This window comes from Onychostoma macrolepis, chromosome 03, assembly GCF_012432095.1.
Source record: "Onychostoma macrolepis isolate SWU-2019 chromosome 03, ASM1243209v1, whole genome shotgun sequence".
In the NCBI taxonomy this organism is placed as follows: domain Eukaryota; kingdom Metazoa; phylum Chordata; class Actinopteri; order Cypriniformes; family Cyprinidae; genus Onychostoma; species Onychostoma macrolepis.
The window spans coordinates 53,588,819-53,607,077 of NC_081157.1; the positions used below are offsets into that span (position 1 = coordinate 53,588,819).

General features: G+C 35.5%; 1 protein-coding gene across 1 annotated transcript in view; it reads left to right on the forward strand.

Annotated features, from left to right (window-relative positions):
* LOC131535838 (zinc finger protein 658B-like) overlaps positions 1 to 18,259 on the forward strand; it is a 175,230-nt gene that overhangs the window by 12,408 nt on the left and 144,563 nt on the right. The window contains exons 3-4 of the mRNA XM_058768343.1: positions 377 to 461; positions 576 to 1,375. Coding sequence (XP_058624326.1) covers positions 377 to 461; positions 576 to 1,375 — 885 coding nt within the window. The remainder of the gene's footprint in view (positions 1 to 376; positions 462 to 575; positions 1,376 to 18,259) is intronic.

Genomic DNA, 18,259 nt, shown 5'->3' on the forward strand with positions numbered 1-18,259 from the left:
CAGATCAGACAGAGTTGTACGAAGGGTGCCGATATTTTTGGCCACGACTGTATATGTGTGTGTATATATATGTGTAATAACCAGCGTTAGGCTAACCGAGACTTGTCATTGCACTTGCATTTTATTGTTCTTTTGTTGGTTTTGATTGCTTCTATTGTCATCATTTGTATATTGCTTTGGATGAAAGCGTCTTCTAAATGACTAAATATATAATGTACTAGGTGTATTTATAAAACTGCATCAAAATTATCAATATTGTGTATAGCAATTGTCTATTTTCCACTGTTACACCAGGGTTCAATATTTTTGAATTGTCATACATCTCATACTTTTTTATGAGTTACTGACAAAGGAACTGTTTTTGCTTTTATTTCAGAGTTGATTAAAGAAAATGAGGACAATGAAGAATTGAGTGAATTTGAGGGAAAAAATCACTTCAAAACTGGAGAAAAACCTTTGAGGTGCTGTCAAAGCAAACAGATAATTTTAAAGAAAACAAGAACCAATAAATCTTTCACCTACAATCAGTGTGGAAAGAGTTTGACATGCAAATATGATCTTATGTTTCACATTAGAGTTCACACTGGAGAGAAACCATACAAGTGTTCACAATGTGACAAGAGATTCAGTCAGTCAAGAGTCCTGAAAAGACACGAGATAATTCACACTGGAGAGAAACCTTACAAGTGTTCACAATGTGACAAGAGATTCAGTCAGTCAGGAGTCCTGAGAAGACACGAGATAATTCACACGGGAGAGAAACCGTACACATGTGATCAGTGCGGGAAGAGTTTTGCACAAACCGGAAACCTCACGGACCACATGAGAGTTCATACTGGAGTGAAACCGTTCACTTGTGATCAGTGCGGGAAGAGTTTCACACGATCATCAACCCTTAAGTATCACATGAACATCCACACTAGAGAGAAACTGTACACATGTGATCAATGCGGGAAAACATTTTTGAGAGCTTCATACCTGATGAATCACCTGGGAGTTCATACAAAGGAGAAGACTTCATGTTATTTGTGTGGAAAAAGTTTTTCACATGTACAAAGTTTGAGAGAACATCAGAAAATACACACTGCTGTGAGAGAGTACATGTGCTTTGAGTGTGAGAAGACTTTTACTTCAGCGAGCCGTTTAAAACAGCATGAAAGGATTCACACTGGAGAGAAACCTTACAAGTGTTCACACTGCGACCAGAGATTCAGTCAGTCAGCAAATCTGAAAACACATGAGAGGATTCACACTGGAGAGAAACCTTACAAGTGTTCACACTGTGACAAGAGATTCAGTAATTCAGGAAATCTGAAAACACATGAGAGGATCCACTCTGGAGAGAAACCGTATTACTGCACTGCATGTGGGAAGTGTTTCAATAATTCATCTGCTCTACACAGTCATACAAAAACAATCACAGTCATCTTCAAATCCAGCACTTTCAGGTCTGATTTGTGTCATCACCAAATGTGACAATGTATAAAGCAGTAAAATATCATCTGGATAAATCTGTTCTAACCAGACATTACAAGCGACATGACAAATAAACATTATCTAAAGTTTTCACACTGAATAAAGTTCATCTTCAAAACCAGCAGATTCAACTGAGATTCAGATCAACTCAAAGATGGAGTTCCTCCCCAAAGAACAATGTTTTTTTTCTCTCTCTCTCTCTCCCTTTACTTCCCATAAGCAGGAGGTAATGGCTGCCACCTGATTCCAATGATTGGTGATCTGATGTGATTGCAGGAGGAGGAGAAGCTGTACCATTGCACAGTGTGGGGTGTGTGTGTGGAGGCTTCTGTTCTCAAACCCACAAGCTTTATTACCGGCAGTTGTTTTGATTGAATATGTTGTTGAATTGATTTATTTATAGTGTTATTGTGTTAACACTTTTGTGGTGACTGATGCTTAAGATAAGAAATTTGGTTTGGTTTAGAATTTATCATTTGTTTGTACCTTCTTCTGATAATCTTTGTTATTTATGAAGTTATTGTTAATTTATTGGGAATATGTTAGTAGAGAGGCGGGTGCCATTTTCTTTATACCTTGTTTTTCTCCTGTTTATGCTAGTTAGGGAGTTAGTGTATTGATTGTATTTGTTTATTTTTCTTTGTGTTAGCTTAGTTAGTTTCTCCCTAGTAGTTAGAGGGTTTTTTGTTTGTTATTTTGGCCTTGCCCCGTCTTGAAGCCTTGACATCTTCCCATATCTTTAAAATAAAAGGACTTGTTTTCTTGATATTGAGTTGACTTGACATTTGTTAAAACACCGGAGTTGGAATTGAACCTTGCTGCATCCACACATCACCATTTTATTCTGTTACTGGTTCTGCTAACCCTAGACTAACTGGGAACATAACACTGGCCAATCACTGCTTGACAGCTGGAGTATATAAGCACTGAACTCTCGGTTTCATTTTTCGCAGTTGATGGCGCTGACATTCCCTACTTTGTCAGGGAAACTGTTGCTTAAAAACTTTAGCCCGACTTTTCATAAAATTACTGACATAATTTAAATGTAAACTTCTGTGAACGACTGCGTAAATTACATTACTTTAATGATGCACGCTGTTAATATTGTGCAACAAACTAATATAACAGTAGCGTTTGTGGTTGTTTGATCGTCCTACTATGATGTTTTATAGTTATTATAGTACTATTTATAGTACTATTTCATAGCAGAAAATGTGAAACGCTAGCAGGGTTTTTAAGTTCATGTCCGCTATCAGTCCGAATGCCCATCATCATCGAGCTGTCGCGTCAATACTCACGTCTCAATCACCAAATTATATTTTTGCCTGAATTCTCACGTTAACTTTCATTGAAAACTCTCCGGGCCTGCTATCAAAATCACAGCTGCAATCCTCTTTCAGCATTCCTTCATCACTACATCAGCCTACACCATAAGTATTCATATTGTTTTATGCAGTTGGGTGTAGAATTTATCATTTTTGCAAGGTTATTCACACGCATCTGTTTAAGACAAAGCGTTTGGTTTACAAAGTGAGTGCTTGTTGTGTGACTGTTCGTATATCAGTTTAATCTAGCAGACTAGTGCTGCATGTTTAACCCAGTTTGAACCCAGCCTTGGAGCAATTTTGAAATTAATTAAATAATTATTTGCTCAGCATATTATTGGTAAAATACAGTACTGAGATCAGAGTGCATGAATTAGTTTGCATGATGCTGCACGAACTGCCTTCGCAAGCTCGGTTGCCACCTTTAACATGCATTTAATAGAACACGACCATAATGACATGTTTTACTCGGACTCATTCAATAACACTCAGTATGAAACGACTCTTTTGTTATGTGACATCGTCAGCATTTATTATTATAGGCCTATGTAATATTTTACTCTGATAAAAACTATGATACTTGCATTATACATTTTTGTGAAAATATCCTATGTCTAGCACACTGTTAAGCTATCTGTTGTCTTAATCTCATGTTTTTGTCTTTATGTTTCTTCAGTTCTTATGTTTTATTTGCATTTATTCTAATACAAAAATCTCTGGATGCCTTGTCCTGGAATGGGGTAGGTTTTAAAGGGTCACTCCACCCCAAAATGAAAATTTTGTCATTAATCACTTACCCCCATGTCGATCCAAACCCGCAAAAGCTTCGTTTGTCTTGGAACACAATTTAAGATATTTTATTATCAACTTTTTATTGTTTTTTATTTTTTTTCCATACAACATCCATTCAAAAAAAATAAAAAAAAAAAAATTACACAAAACAACAGACATATAATCAATACTTTAAAGAGTCCAGTCAAATGGGAGAGAGAGAGGGAGGGGAAAAAGAAAAAAAACAAAAGTCATTCCTTTATATAATCAAGTATGTTAAAAAAAAAAAAAACACTGCCAAGCATCAATAGTAGAGGGCTTGGCCCCATTAATTCACGCTGTTGTACATTCACAAGTCACTATTTTCAGGAGGCTATGGATCCAATATGTTTTTGCACACATGTGCCGTGTAAACCAGTTCTGTATTATTGTCTTCTTCACAGCCGTAAAACCAGCAAACATCATTCTCTTTTGTATTAAGCTTATACAGAGACCAGAATCATCGTTAAGAAGACAAGCAAGGAGTATAAAACCAGGTTTACATGTGTCCTTAGATTAATGACGATAGGACATTCCCAAAACATATGCAGAAAAGTACCCGATGATGCAGTATTACATATACGGCAGTTAAAATTTAGTTGTAGTTTAATTTAGAGTCTTTTGTAAGGAGTTATGTATGCTCTATTAATGACTTTGAAGTGAATAAGATGATGAGCCAAGTTTTTAGATGTTAAGCTGAGGTTAGACCACACTTTCTCCAAGTCGACAGATAAATTAAGGTCAGATAATTCCCTATTCCAAATAGATTTAATAGAAAGAGGTTTTGTAATGCAATCAATAATTATATTATATATATTAACGAAACAGATGGCTGACCAGAAGATGGTGCAATCCAATCCCGCATAGGATGAGAGGAGATGGGAGATGCCCAAGGAACTCCATACGCTTTGAGAGCAGAACGGAATTGAAGAAAGACAAAATATGCGGATGCTGATAAACAAAATTTAGTTCTTAATGTCTGAAATGAACAGAGGCCCTGCTTATCATATATATCACCGCACGTGTTTACACCTAAAGAGGACCAAGAGGGTTGGACAAATGGACGATTTCCGCATACAAAATTAAAATTATGCCATAAAGGTGTACCGTTACAAAATTTGAAGGGTCCTCCTATCAGACGTTCAACCGTTTTCCAGATTTTAATAAAATTAGCCACAACCGGACCAAATTTATAATTATCCCCTTTTTTCCTGTGCCAGTAAATAACATATCTTGGAGTCTATTTGGTTTAACCTTGTCAGCTTCAATCACTCTCCAAGAAACAAAATTTGGTACCGCCAGTCCTCCTGTGCGATTAGGATCTTGTAATGTGGTAAGTTTGATTCTGGGGCATTTATCATTCCAGATAAAATTAGAAATTATGGAGTTGATTTCCTTAAAGTACCCTGGAGGGGGGAAAGTGGTAGCATAGAGAAAAGAAAGTTAAACCAAGGTAACAAATTCACCTTAACTGTGGAGATTCTTCCTTGAAGAAAGACTTTAAAATTCTTCCATCTTTGCATGTCATTTTTGACCTTAACTAGAATACTATTAAAATTGTCTAATATGGTAATGCCCAAATAGATGAAAGATTATAGAAGAATTAACTTTAACATTGTTAATTGGCATTAAAGCAGATTTGCTCCAATTTATTTTGTATCCTGATAAGCTACTAAAATGATCAAATTCCTTAATTATACTAGAGACTGACACATCAAAGTGGTCTAAATATAGAATAATATCATCAGCGTACAATGAAATACTATGATTATGATCATGAATCTTAATCGATACTTCAGATTTCCTGATGGCTTGTGCTAAGAGATAAACAAAACAATAAGGGGGAAAGTGGATATCCCTGCCTCGTTCCCTGCTGTAAAGGAAGCCGAAAGCCGAAACATTGCAGAACTGCCCACATATAATTCCACTCAAGCCTGTCAAATACTTTTTCTGCATCAAGTGAAAAAAACGCATATGGGCTCGGATGAGAGACTGCAAAGTCAAGAATATGAAAAAGTCGACGCATATTGTCAGACGCATTGCGCCCCTTGATAAAACCGGTTTGGTCCTCCTTGATCAAACTATGAATTACCTTCTCCATACGAGAAGCAACTTTAGCATAGACTTTTAGATCACATAGGATAAGTGATATCGGTCTGTAGTTGGAACAATCTTATGCATCTTTCCCTTTTTTAAGAAGTAATGATATCAATGATGTTTTTTTGACCTCTATGAAATACACAATGTTCAATTGCAAAATTAAATGAATTAAGCATAAGTGTTCCTACCAAATCCAAAATTTCTAAATATAATTCCGGGGGGGAGAGCATCTAGACCCGGCAATTTGCCCTTTTGAAGGCTTTTTAGAGAGACGTGAAGCTCCTCCAAACTTAATGGGGCCTCCAAAGATACTTTATCCACCTGTGAGATCCGAGGTAATTCCAATTTATCTAAATACTGCTTACAAATTGGTTCATCAAAATCTGTTTCGGCTTCATACAGATTTGTGTAAAAACTAGGGCTGTCAATCGTACCGGTTTTGTGGAATGACTCTTCCGCACTGCGATGACGGTAAGAAGTTGGGGTCAAACCTTATCAAACAATTAATTTGCGGGGAAAAAAAAAAATGTGTTAAGGTGGGTGGATCTGTTTGGAGTTGGCATTCCCTATTTTCCCTATGATTTCTTTTGTAATATAGGAATGAATTGAATCTTTGTAAAAATAAGAAAAGTAATAAATTAATTAAAATAATATAGCTCTATGAGACTTGTAAACCCTTAAAACTTAAAAGTATCACCACTATTAATAAGCAGCCTTAACAACAAAAGCATATTGTATATAGGTTTTAACAACGTAGGTATTTTCTACCGCCAGACATCTTTTTCATTTAGCTTGTTCTGTGTTTTTTTTTAAGCGCAATTAAATATTCTCAGGAGAGCCATTGATCCACAGAAGATGCTCCTCACATGTGCTGCTTAATTCAAGCGTGTAATCCAAAGAATGCGCGTCATGGTGACATGTCTGTAGCTGATTTAAATATTTTAAATGAGCTTTATGGGGGAAAGGGTTGGTGCCTACAAAAGTCATAAAATCTCTAGGACCCGAAAGTCTGATTTACAACTACATAAATGTAGAACTAGATCACAGACTCACCCTAGTAATAGTCTAAGATATGGAAACTTTTTATTTAGCCTTTTAAGCGGGAAAATGCTTTGAAATAAAAATAAAAAAAGTGCAATTTTATTTTAAAATGATAAACTAAAATTTGAACAGGTACTGTTGAATAAAAATCACAATTAAGGTTCAATTTGCAAACAGATAAGTAAAATATGTAAGGATTAGCTCTTGATTTAAGCTTTTATTTCAGCTTTTAAATTGAATTAAATCTTAAAATTAAGATTTGTTTGATTGAATTGATATTAATTAAATCTTCATTATTTATACCTTATCAACGATCATCCAGCGAATCGTTAAAATCAGTATATCTTAGCAATTCTGTTTATTTCGTGGCCTCGATAATAATACAGAATTGGTTGGGTAAATTGTTAGGTAACGTGATCTTTGGCAGATAGTTTCAAACTTGAAAATCACAGCACTAGACCATTCTTTATAAATGACATGAGAGTTTATTTGCTATTCTACTAACCTAGGATACAGGAACTAAACTAAATAAAACAAAACACACATACATACACATATAACGTTCAGGAAATGAATCATTGCAGTTTGAAGAAAGTAAGTCTAGCACTCTTTTGCTATTTCAGAAAGATCTACCCAGGCAGGTCACGAGCAGAGAACCTTATCTTTAATTTTAAAGATTAAGACCAGCTCAGTGAGACATGAAGATAGTTGTTACTTGCTCTGAGTTGAGTTGACAGGCGATCTGTTGTTTTCCTCGCGTGTCTCCACGTGGTCGCAGGGAACCTCTGGGGCTGCGGATTGGCCACTGAGGTCGTCGTTGCGTGATGTCACTGGGAAAGCCCTGCTGTGAGTGGTTGGCTTCCTGGCAACGCTTTGAAGTTCTTTTAGAGTTCTTCAGGTGTTAAAGTTTCTTTGGTCAGAACTTTGGAGGCATGTGTGGAATCTGGCATATAATTCACACCGAACTGTTGCATTTATCATGACCATTCATACGAAACCAAACTCAACTTTCACACACGTTGATAGCTTTTCCTTCTAGAACAAAAAGGGTTACAACTTAAAGATTAAAATTAACACACATCACGCACAAAAAGGGCATAAAACACAATTATTAGTAAGCATATTGCTCCAACACTTTAAATGATTGTCCTTTTAAGAAATCTTCATGCAGGTTTGAGTTTCTTTGTCCATTAAAGAAAGGAAAAAGGTGATTTTCTTAGCTCAGACGGAGCTATAAGTCAGTCGTTTGTGTTTATCAGATTAGTAGTTTATCGCAAGCCATCTGTTCTTTAGATTGTTATTTATGCCGAAGTCAGTCAGGAACAACGCTGAAGTTCTGTTTTAAATCCCTCCAGATATCGCGGTCCTTCTTTCCTCAAATCTATCATTGTTTTATGGGTCTCATGAGATGATAAGCAGAGCATGGCAGGGGTCAGACAATTGGGCGTTGTGTTGGTCATTCATTAATTTTACGACCACAGCGTAGCCGAGAGGAGGCTCCTTAGATTAGATTCTGCTAAGGAATGTGCTGTCCTGCAATTATTTTTGTGTCTGTTCACTAAGGTTCTACACATATTTTTTAAAACCTTTAAGATTTTGTCTAAACAATCTTTTAAGTTTGAAAGGTCTTATTTACACTCTTAAGATGATACTTTAATAATAATAATACATTTTTTAAGATGTCTTCGTTCACTCTGGAAAAAAAAAAATAGGTTAACAGAATAACATCTCAGATCATCTGGTCTGTAACTCGATCCTCACCCTCCCTTGTCTGCCAGGGTCTGAAGCAGATGGGAGATTACCATCAAAAGAGGAGCTGCGAGGTTTGTTCATATTTAATATTGTTTATAACTTTATAACATTTTTATTTTATTTTGGAAATCTTTAATTCACAGAATGGACATCATTGTTCACAGAAAAAATGTAAGACATTTTATTATCGCCTAAGACTTGTAAATGCTTATTTTTATATAGTATGTTACATATAATCAAACTTATTTATTAACATCTTTAAAAGAAGAAAATTGTGTTTTATAAGTTTCAATAAACTTAAATAAATGCTGAATGTGTGTTTAAAATGTATGATGAATGATTTTCCTTTGTGACATGCTATCATATATAATTAAATATGTATTACCACCTTTTTTAACCCTCGGGGTCTGAGGGGTTTTGGGGTCCCCTGTAGAAATTTTGTCATGTCCCTGACATTGGTGTTTTTTAGACTCTTAAAATCATATTAATGGCTAAAGTCTGATTATACTGTATTCAGCATAAACTGGGTTACAATAATATGCCAACAGCATGAACATACATGTTTGTGTTTTTGAGAAAACAGCATTTATGCGTGGTTAGTGAAAAACTAAAATACTTGTTTAAAATGTGTGATAAATGGTTTGCTTTGCTATATCATGTTTTTACTTAATAAAAATAAAAAGTGCAATTTTATTTTAAAATGATAAACTAAAATTTGAACAGGTACTGTTGAATAAAACAAAACACACATACATACACATATAACGTTCAGGAAATGAATCATTGCAGTTTGAAGAAAGTAAGTCTAGCACTCTTTTGCTATTTCAGAAAGATCTACCCAGGCAGGTCACGAGCAGAGAACCTTATCTTTAATTTTAAAGATTAAGACCAGCTCAGTGAGACATGAAGATAGTTGTTACTTGCTCTGAGTTGAGTTGACAGGCGATCTGTTGTTTTCCTCGCGTGTCTCCACGTGGTCGAAGGGAACCTCTGGGGCTGCGGATTGGCCACTGAGGTCGTCGTTGCGTGATGTCACTGGGAAAGCCCTGCTGTGAGTGGTTGGCTTCCTGGCAACGCTTTGAAGTTCTTTTAGAGTTCTTCAGGTGTTAAAGTTTCTTTGGTCAGAACTTTGGAGGCATGTGTGGAATCTGGCATATAATTCACACCGAACTGTTGCATTTATCATGACCATTCATACGAAACCAAACTCAACTTTCACACACGTTGATAGCTTTTCCTTCTAGAACAAAAAGGGTTACAACTTAAAGATTAAAATTAACACACATCACGCACAAAAAGGGCATAAAACACAATTATTAGTAAGCATATTGCTCCAACACTTTAAATGATTGTCCTTTTAAGAAATCTTCATGCAGGTTTGAGTTTCTTTGTCCATTAAAGAAAAGAAAAAGGTGATTTTCTTAGCTCAGACGGAGCTATAAGTCAGTCGTTTGTGTTTATCAGATTAGTAGTTTATCGCAAACCATCTGTTTCTGGAACGTCTCCAGATAAGCAGTTCTTTAGATTGTTATTTATGCCGAAGTCAGTCAGGAACAACGCTGAAGTTCTGTTTTAAATCCCTCCAGATATCGCGGTCCTTCTTTCCTCAAATCTATCATTGTTTTATGGGTCTCATGAGATGATAAGCAGAGCATGGCAGGGGTCAGACAATTGGGCGTTGTGTTGGTCATTCATTAATTTTACGACCACAGCGTAGCCGAGAGGAGGCTCCTTAGATTAGATTCTGCTAAGGAATGTGCTGTCCTGCAATTATTTTTGTGTCTGTTCACTAAGGTTCTACACATATTTTTTAAAACCTTTAAGATTTTGTCTAAACAATCTTTTAAGTTTGAAAGGTCTTATTTACACTCTTAAGATGATACTTTAATAATAATAATACATTTTTTAAGATGTCTTCGTTCACTCTGGAAAAATAAAAATAGGTTAACAGAATAACATCTCAGATCATCTGGTCTGTAACTTGATCCTCACCCTCCCTTGTCTGTCAGGGTCTGAAGCAGATGGGAGATTACCATCAAAAGAGGAGCTGCGAGGTTTGTTCATATTTAATATTGTTTATAACTTTATAACATTTTTATTTTATTTTGGAAATCTTTAATTCACAGAATGGACATCATTGTTCACAGAAAAAATGTAAGACATTTTATTATCGCCTAAGACTTGTAAATGCTTATTTTTATATAGTATGTTACATATAATCAAACTTATTTATTAACATCTTTAAAAGAAGAAAATTGTGTTTTATAAGTTTCAATAAACTTAAATAAATGCTGAATGTGTGTTTAAAATGTATGATGAATGATTTTCCTTTGTGACATGCTATCATATATAATTAAATATGTATTACCACCTTTTTTAACCCTCGGGGTCTGAGGGGTTTTGGGGTCCCCTGTAGAAATTTTGTCATGTCCCTGACATTGGTGTTTTTTAGACTCTTAAAATCATATTAATGGCTAAAGTCTGATTATACTGTATTCAGCATAAACTGGGTTACAATAATATGCCAACAGCATGAACATACATGTTTGTGTTTTTGAGAAAACAGCATTTATGCGTGGTTAGTGAAAAACTAAAATACTTGTTTAAAATGTGTGATAAATGGTTTGCTTTGCTATATCATGTTTTTTACTTAATAAAAATAAAACAAGTTTGTTACTTGAGTCTCTTTTTAGCTTGAAATGTTTATTTTTATACAGCGTATTACATATAATCGCTGGAGCACTGAAGAAGTTTTGACATTTGTGTTTTTCAGTATCTTAAAAATATATTAAAGATTAAAGTCTGATTATAGTGTATTCAGTACAAACTGAGTTAAAATAATATGTTAGCATAATGAATGTACATGTTTGTGTTTTGCGATTTATGATGAAACTTCTTGAGTCCTCATAATTCAGATCGCTTAAGAACAATATTTCATTAAAAATAGTTGTATGCAGAATTCTGGTAGGCGTACAGTAAAAAATTATTTTGTCTATGGAGTGTAGTAATACTCCAGATGATTGCACCCATGAGCATAACTTTTTTAAATTAAATAAAAACATGTAAATAAATTAGCTTTTTTAAATTAAATGATACTAAATGATGTTTATGAAAATATATTTTTTTAAAAATGAAGATTTACTGTGATGGGTAGGTTTAGGGGATGAAACCATATAAAATTCATTAATATTATGTAAATATAAATATTAAAGGTTCTAAATATAATGTAGAAACTTTAATTTTCTGTGATACAAATACAAATAAATGTGAATAAAACATAGAAATTTGACATGTCCGGACGTGTCGGGTCCACAATAGCCCTTATGGTTTGGTCTATTGAAATATATATATTTTTTCCCCTTTTGATAACTTTTTCTAACATGACAAACTCTTTTTTTTCCAGCTCCTGGTAAAATGTACAACGTTTATATATTTTTAGTGAAGACTAAAACTAGTGTAAGCTTTTCTTTTTCTTTTGTTTTCACTCGCGATCTTTACAACACACATTACATTACATATTTCATGGCACACTCGTTTTATGCGTGTCTGGCGCCACCTATTGTTGTGGGTGTATTATTGACATGTCAAAGTCTAGACCCTGAATATAAGATGACCGCGTTTTTTCAGATGCATTTCCAAGAAAAAAATATTTGGGTCAATACGGTAATTTACACATTTAAGCATTAATATAAGTAAAGCAGATGTCCTCCAAATTATATCGTTGAAGCCTTAAAAAGTGTACAAAAAGTACAACGTTTTGTCCAGGGCCGGTTCTAGATATTTGGAGGCCCCCCACCCCCAATAAAATGTGTATAGTTTTACTTGCGTAGTACCAGTCAAAAGTTTAGACACAAGTTGCCATACGTTAAACTATCCATTTCTTTGAGTCATAGCTGAATTTTAAGCATCAATTTAACACACCCTTTTGAATAAAAGTATTAATTTCTTAAAAAATATATATATATTGACCCACTGAATTGCAAACTTTTGAACGGTATTGTTACAAAATATTTTTATTTTAAAACATTTAATTAATTTAAATAAAAATATTTATACTAAATAATACAAATACATTAATTTTAAAAATTAATTTAAATATTAAATATTTATTTAATTAATTTTGTATTTCACCATATTACTTTTTTATTTTCTGTATGCTATTTTTGATTAAAAACATTAAACTGTAATATGTCCAAACGTTTGACCAGTACTGTACATACATATTAATCCAACTTTAAGGTTTGCTGAGGATGCTATTATAGCCATGATATTATTATTATTATCATTATTTTGCAGTAAGTTTTGCTGTAATTTATTCACAGTTCCTGAATAACACTTTAGTAAATTAACATTAGTTCTTTTATCATTATTTTTTCCTAGCTGGGTATGGGCAGGTTTCCCCCTACATTACATTATATTAACTACAATACTGTCATATTATTAATATTAATAAATATGGCATTATGTATTGTATTCCAACCTTAAATATATATGGTTCCCTAAAAAACAAAGTAGTTCCTAATGTCAATTTGGAGGAGAGCATGAAAACTTAAGCTGTTTTAAAAACCATACATTAAAATTTGTAGACATAAATAAATGAAGACGATTAATTTAGCCCCGATGTGTCAATTTACCCCCCCCCCCCCCTCTGTTGTGCAGCACTTTCCCAAAAATAAAAGTTGTTAAATGTTCATTTGATGACATTTTAAAACATTAATTAAATGTTAAAGTGTGATATAGATCTACATAAGTGTTATAGTTTTTTTTTGTTTTTTTTACATTTATTTATTTATTTTTCAGAAGGTAGAATTCAATTCCTTAATGGACTCGATGCACGACTACTTCCGCGTTTCATGTCAGTTGCTCCGCAACTTCCGGTGCTGCGGCGGAAGCAGTTTTTCCCTACCGTTTCAATGAGCGCTCTCAGCATGGCGGTTTACACTCGCTGCTTGCAAGAACTTCCACGGATTACAGTGAACGATGTCAATCGAATTGTAAGATTAGCATCGGTCACTCCTTCAAGTAAAAAGGAGAAGGGCTTCAAATTGTATGTTTGAGGAAGACAGAGAAGCCACATAGTTTGAGAGTAGGGAGACAAAACTAGAGAAATAAAGGATGGATTTATTGTTCATCTTTTAAAATGTTTCAATTTCCTAAACTTTTTTTTAAATTTCTATTAATTTATACAGTACGTTTAGAAATGCAGACATAAGTCTATTCAGTAAATAAATTTAGCACTTTAAAAGAAAGATACTGATTTTGAAAGATTGTTATATATATAGATAGATAGATTTATTTATTTATATAGATAAATAGATAGATAGATATTTGTTTCATTTGGGGCCATCCATTTACTATGTCATTGTTTAATTATCTTTACAGATTACATTAAAGGACTCCAAACCTGTCATACTGTCCCAGTGTAGCTGTTCCTGTGTTGCTGGCACAGCACTGTGCAACCATATTGTTGCACTATTGTACCAGACTGCACATTACTCTCAGCTTGGCATCAGTGCAGTTCCTCCAGTTCGCAGCTGTACTGAAACTGAGCAGAGCGGGCACAAACCACGAACAATGGTAAGTTTAAGTGAATTTTCTAAACTTTTTAGAATGAATTATATTAAATGATTGCTTTCCTAACATCATTCCTGGAGGCACACAGACCTTGTTTTAAATTCAACTCATTGCTCTTTAAAAGACCTAAAACTTGTGTGTCAGATTAGTCAGATGACATGCACTGTTGGTGGGCCTCCAGGAACAAGTCTGGCAAACACTGGTTCATACTAAAGTGACTATTGGTATTCCTAGGGAGTCCAGCCAGGTCCTGTCAGTGGGATGGTGGTTATATCTGCACGACCTAAAGAAAGGAAACTCGCTGATGGCTTAAGGTGCACAGTGCAATCAGTTACTTAATGTAGAAGTATAATATGGGATTGTTTAAGATTGTTTACTATATGGACAAAGAGAGAGTTTACAAAGTCATGGCATTTACTCGCTCTCATGTCATTCCAAGCCCATATTACTTTTAACACAAAAACATATATTAGGCAGCTTGGCTGTTTCAGTCACTATTCACTTTCATTTGCCATGTACGGGGGCAGAGCTCTGCTGAACACTTGGCTGAAAGAATCCACAAGGGAACTCGCCAGACAGCAGACATGAAGAGAGGCCTTGAACTGGAATCTGCAGCGGTGGAGGAATACTGTCTGTTGCGTGGAGTGAACTTTACCCTTGTGGATTCTTAATTCACCCAGATGCACCTTGGCTTGGCTCCTCTCCTGATGGTATCGTTTACGACCCCACAGAGCACCAGGTTTTTGGCCTTTTGGAGATAAAGTGCCCAAATCTAAAAAGTTATGTTGACTGCCCTTACCTGAAGCTGCAGAATGGCACACCAGAGCTAAAACAACAGCATGCTTATTACTGGCAAGTGCAAGGTCAGATGCTGATCTCGGGATTGGACTGATTTTGTGGTGTACGCACAGGATGACATGATGATCCAGCGCATCTACAAAGACTGTAGAATGTTTAAAACTATTAGAGAGAGGGCTGACCATTTCTTTTTTTATTTCTACCTGCCAAGATCCTTAAACATGTAAAAGAAAAAAAAAAGAAATTCAAGTTGATTTACATTGTAAAAAAGTTATTTAGTTACACATTTTCAGAAACACTATCAAAGTTATTTATATTTACATGTTTACAGAAACACTCAGTTATTTATATTTACATGTTTACAGAAACACTCAGTTATTTATATTTACATGTTTACAGAAACACTCAGTTATTTATATTTACATGTTTACAGAAATGCTGTATCAAAGTTATTTATTTACAGACACATTATTAAAATTGTTTACCTTTAATCATTTATATTCTCTACAAATAAATTCAAATTGTTCTGTCCCCTACAGCAAGTGTCTTGTCTAGTCTTTAATCCTTTGCCCATGCTTTTACCAAAGGGCCATTCTGGTAGTTCACAAGGAGGCAAGCAACAGTGTATAGCTGGTTGATGCTCCCTGTGATGGAAAGAGGGATGACTGTATCAAACAGCTTGTGTTGTTTCACCCTGCGGATGAGACGCTCAACATGGACCCTCAGTCGAGCAATGGATTGAGTTTCCTTTACCTCATCAGCCGACATCTGTTCTCTTTTTGACAGGTAAGCAGGTCTGTAGACTTTGCATGGCACACAGTCGTCCACGAGAAAACCTTTGTCGACCATAATAGCCATGTCAGGTTTCAGCAGAGACACAATCCCAGACTGCTTGAGAAGCTCACTGATGGATCCTGCATACAGGGATGACACAAAGGTGACTGCGCCATGTGGTGCCATGCCAATTAACCCCTTGAAGGTGCAGTGGGATTTATAAGAGGAGAACACTTCACTTTGAAGCAGGAGAGAGGACGGAGTTTGGCACCGCAGCTCTGTGCAGTCGATCACCACTTTATACGTTTTAAATCTTACCTAGTGTAGAACCGTATGTCATCGTCTGATGCAGCAAATCTGCCCAAGCAAAATCTGTGACGGACAGACAGTTCTTCCACCTGTTTCCTCAGTTGTTCCACTTCCTTTCGGAGATCTTCAGTCTGATCTAAAGAAAGATCGACAGCCGCAGGAACGGGAAATGAACAATAATCATGCTCCTCATGCTGGAGGTCCACAGGCACAGGATCTTCGTTCAGTGGAGGGGAAACGTGCATAGAGTCCATTAAAATGGTTTCAAGTTTGTTGCAATAAAGGATTTGTTCACTCAGATAACTTGTTCTTATTCTTTTAAGAGTCATTGTTACTGATAAGAATTATTGTTTAATACATACCGTGAAACCGTGATATTTTCTGAGATGATTATCATACTGTGAAAATCTCATACAGTTACAACCCTATACTCAGAACACAAGAGCCATACTCAATTACCTCTTTATACACGTACGGTACTCAATCACCTCTTTATACATGTACGGTACTCAATCACCTCTTTATACATGTACGGTACTCAATTACCTCTTTATACATGTACGGTACTCAATTACCTCTTTATACATGTACAGTACTCAATTACCTCTTTATACATGTACGGTACTCAATTACCTCTTTATACATGTACGGTACTCAATTACCTCTTTATACATGTACGGTGCTCAATTACCTCTTTATACATGTACGGTACTCAATTACCTCTTTATACACGTGACGGTACTCAATCACCTCTTTACACACGCACGGTACTCAATTACCTCCTTATACATGTACGGTACTCAATTACCTCCTTATACATGTACGTACTCAATTACCTCTTTATACATGTACGGTACTCAATTACCTCTTTATACATGTACAGTACTCAATTACCTCTTTATACATGTACGGTACTCAATTACCTCTTTATACATGTACGGTACTCAATTACCTCTTTATACATGTACAGTACTCAATTACCTCCTTATACATGTACAGTACTCAATTACCTCTTTATACATGTACGGTACTCAATTACCTCTTTATACATGTACGGTACTCAATTACCTCTTTATACATGTACGGTACTCAATTACCTCTTTATACATGTACGGTACTCAATTACCTCTTTACACATGTACGGTACTCAATTACCTCTTTACACACGCACGGTACTCAATCACCTCTTTACACACGCACGGTACTCAATTACCTCCTTATACATGTACGGTACTCAATTACCTCCTTATACATGTACGGTACTCAATTACCTCTTTATACATGTACGGTACTCAATTACCTCTTTATACATGTACGGTACTCAATTACCTCTTTATACATGTACGGTACTCAATTACCTCTTTATACATGTACGGTACTCAATTACCTCTTTATACATGTACGGTACTCAATCACCTCTTTACACACGTACGGTACTCAATCACCTCTTTACACACGTACGGTACTCAATCACCTCTTTACACACGTACGGTACTCAATTACCTCTTTATACACGTACAGTACTCAATTAGAAAATAATTACTGTGATTCAGCAAAAGGTCCCACATTCCAAATGTTGTAGCTCACATTCAGTAAGTCAGTCTGGCCTCAGCATTTACTACAACTTTGTAAAAATCATTCATTTGAATTAATAACTGGACGTAGTTAACGTTTTGTTTTTGCACTATGACTGGAATTTGTAGACGGTCCCTTAAACAACATTAGCGCTTATCTACACAGAGCTATACATATCTGACACGAGAACAGAAAACATTAAATAATTAAGACTTTACAATAACTAATAATAACACAGAACCTAAAACTAAGTTTAAAAGCGACTATAAGAAATGTGATCTGCCAAAGATAAATGAATAAAGAGAAGATCGCGTTAGCAGCAATGCATTACACTCAGTGATCACGAGACATTCAGTAACAGCACATTATCAGTCCAAACATGGAAAATGTGTCTGATGTTTGTGTTTCTATGTGAAACACCGTGAATTACTGACCTCTCCTCAGACTCGTCCGAAAGCTTTATGACTCGCTCCTTTATCAGACAATGACTTTACAGACAGCGTTTGTTCACGGTTCCTCCGAAAGAGACTTCAGACAGACTTCTGAGACAACATCACGATTTAATGTTAAGAGTTTGGGTGTCCTTGGCCTGTGCTTAGAAGAAAAGGCGCGTTTCCTTTGGAGTGCGCGAGAACGAAGATGAGAGGTCTTGAGGTCATGAGAATGTCACGTTGTGTAGATCTGGTGATTTTCTTAGCTCAGACGTCTCGTCGTAAAACAGTCTT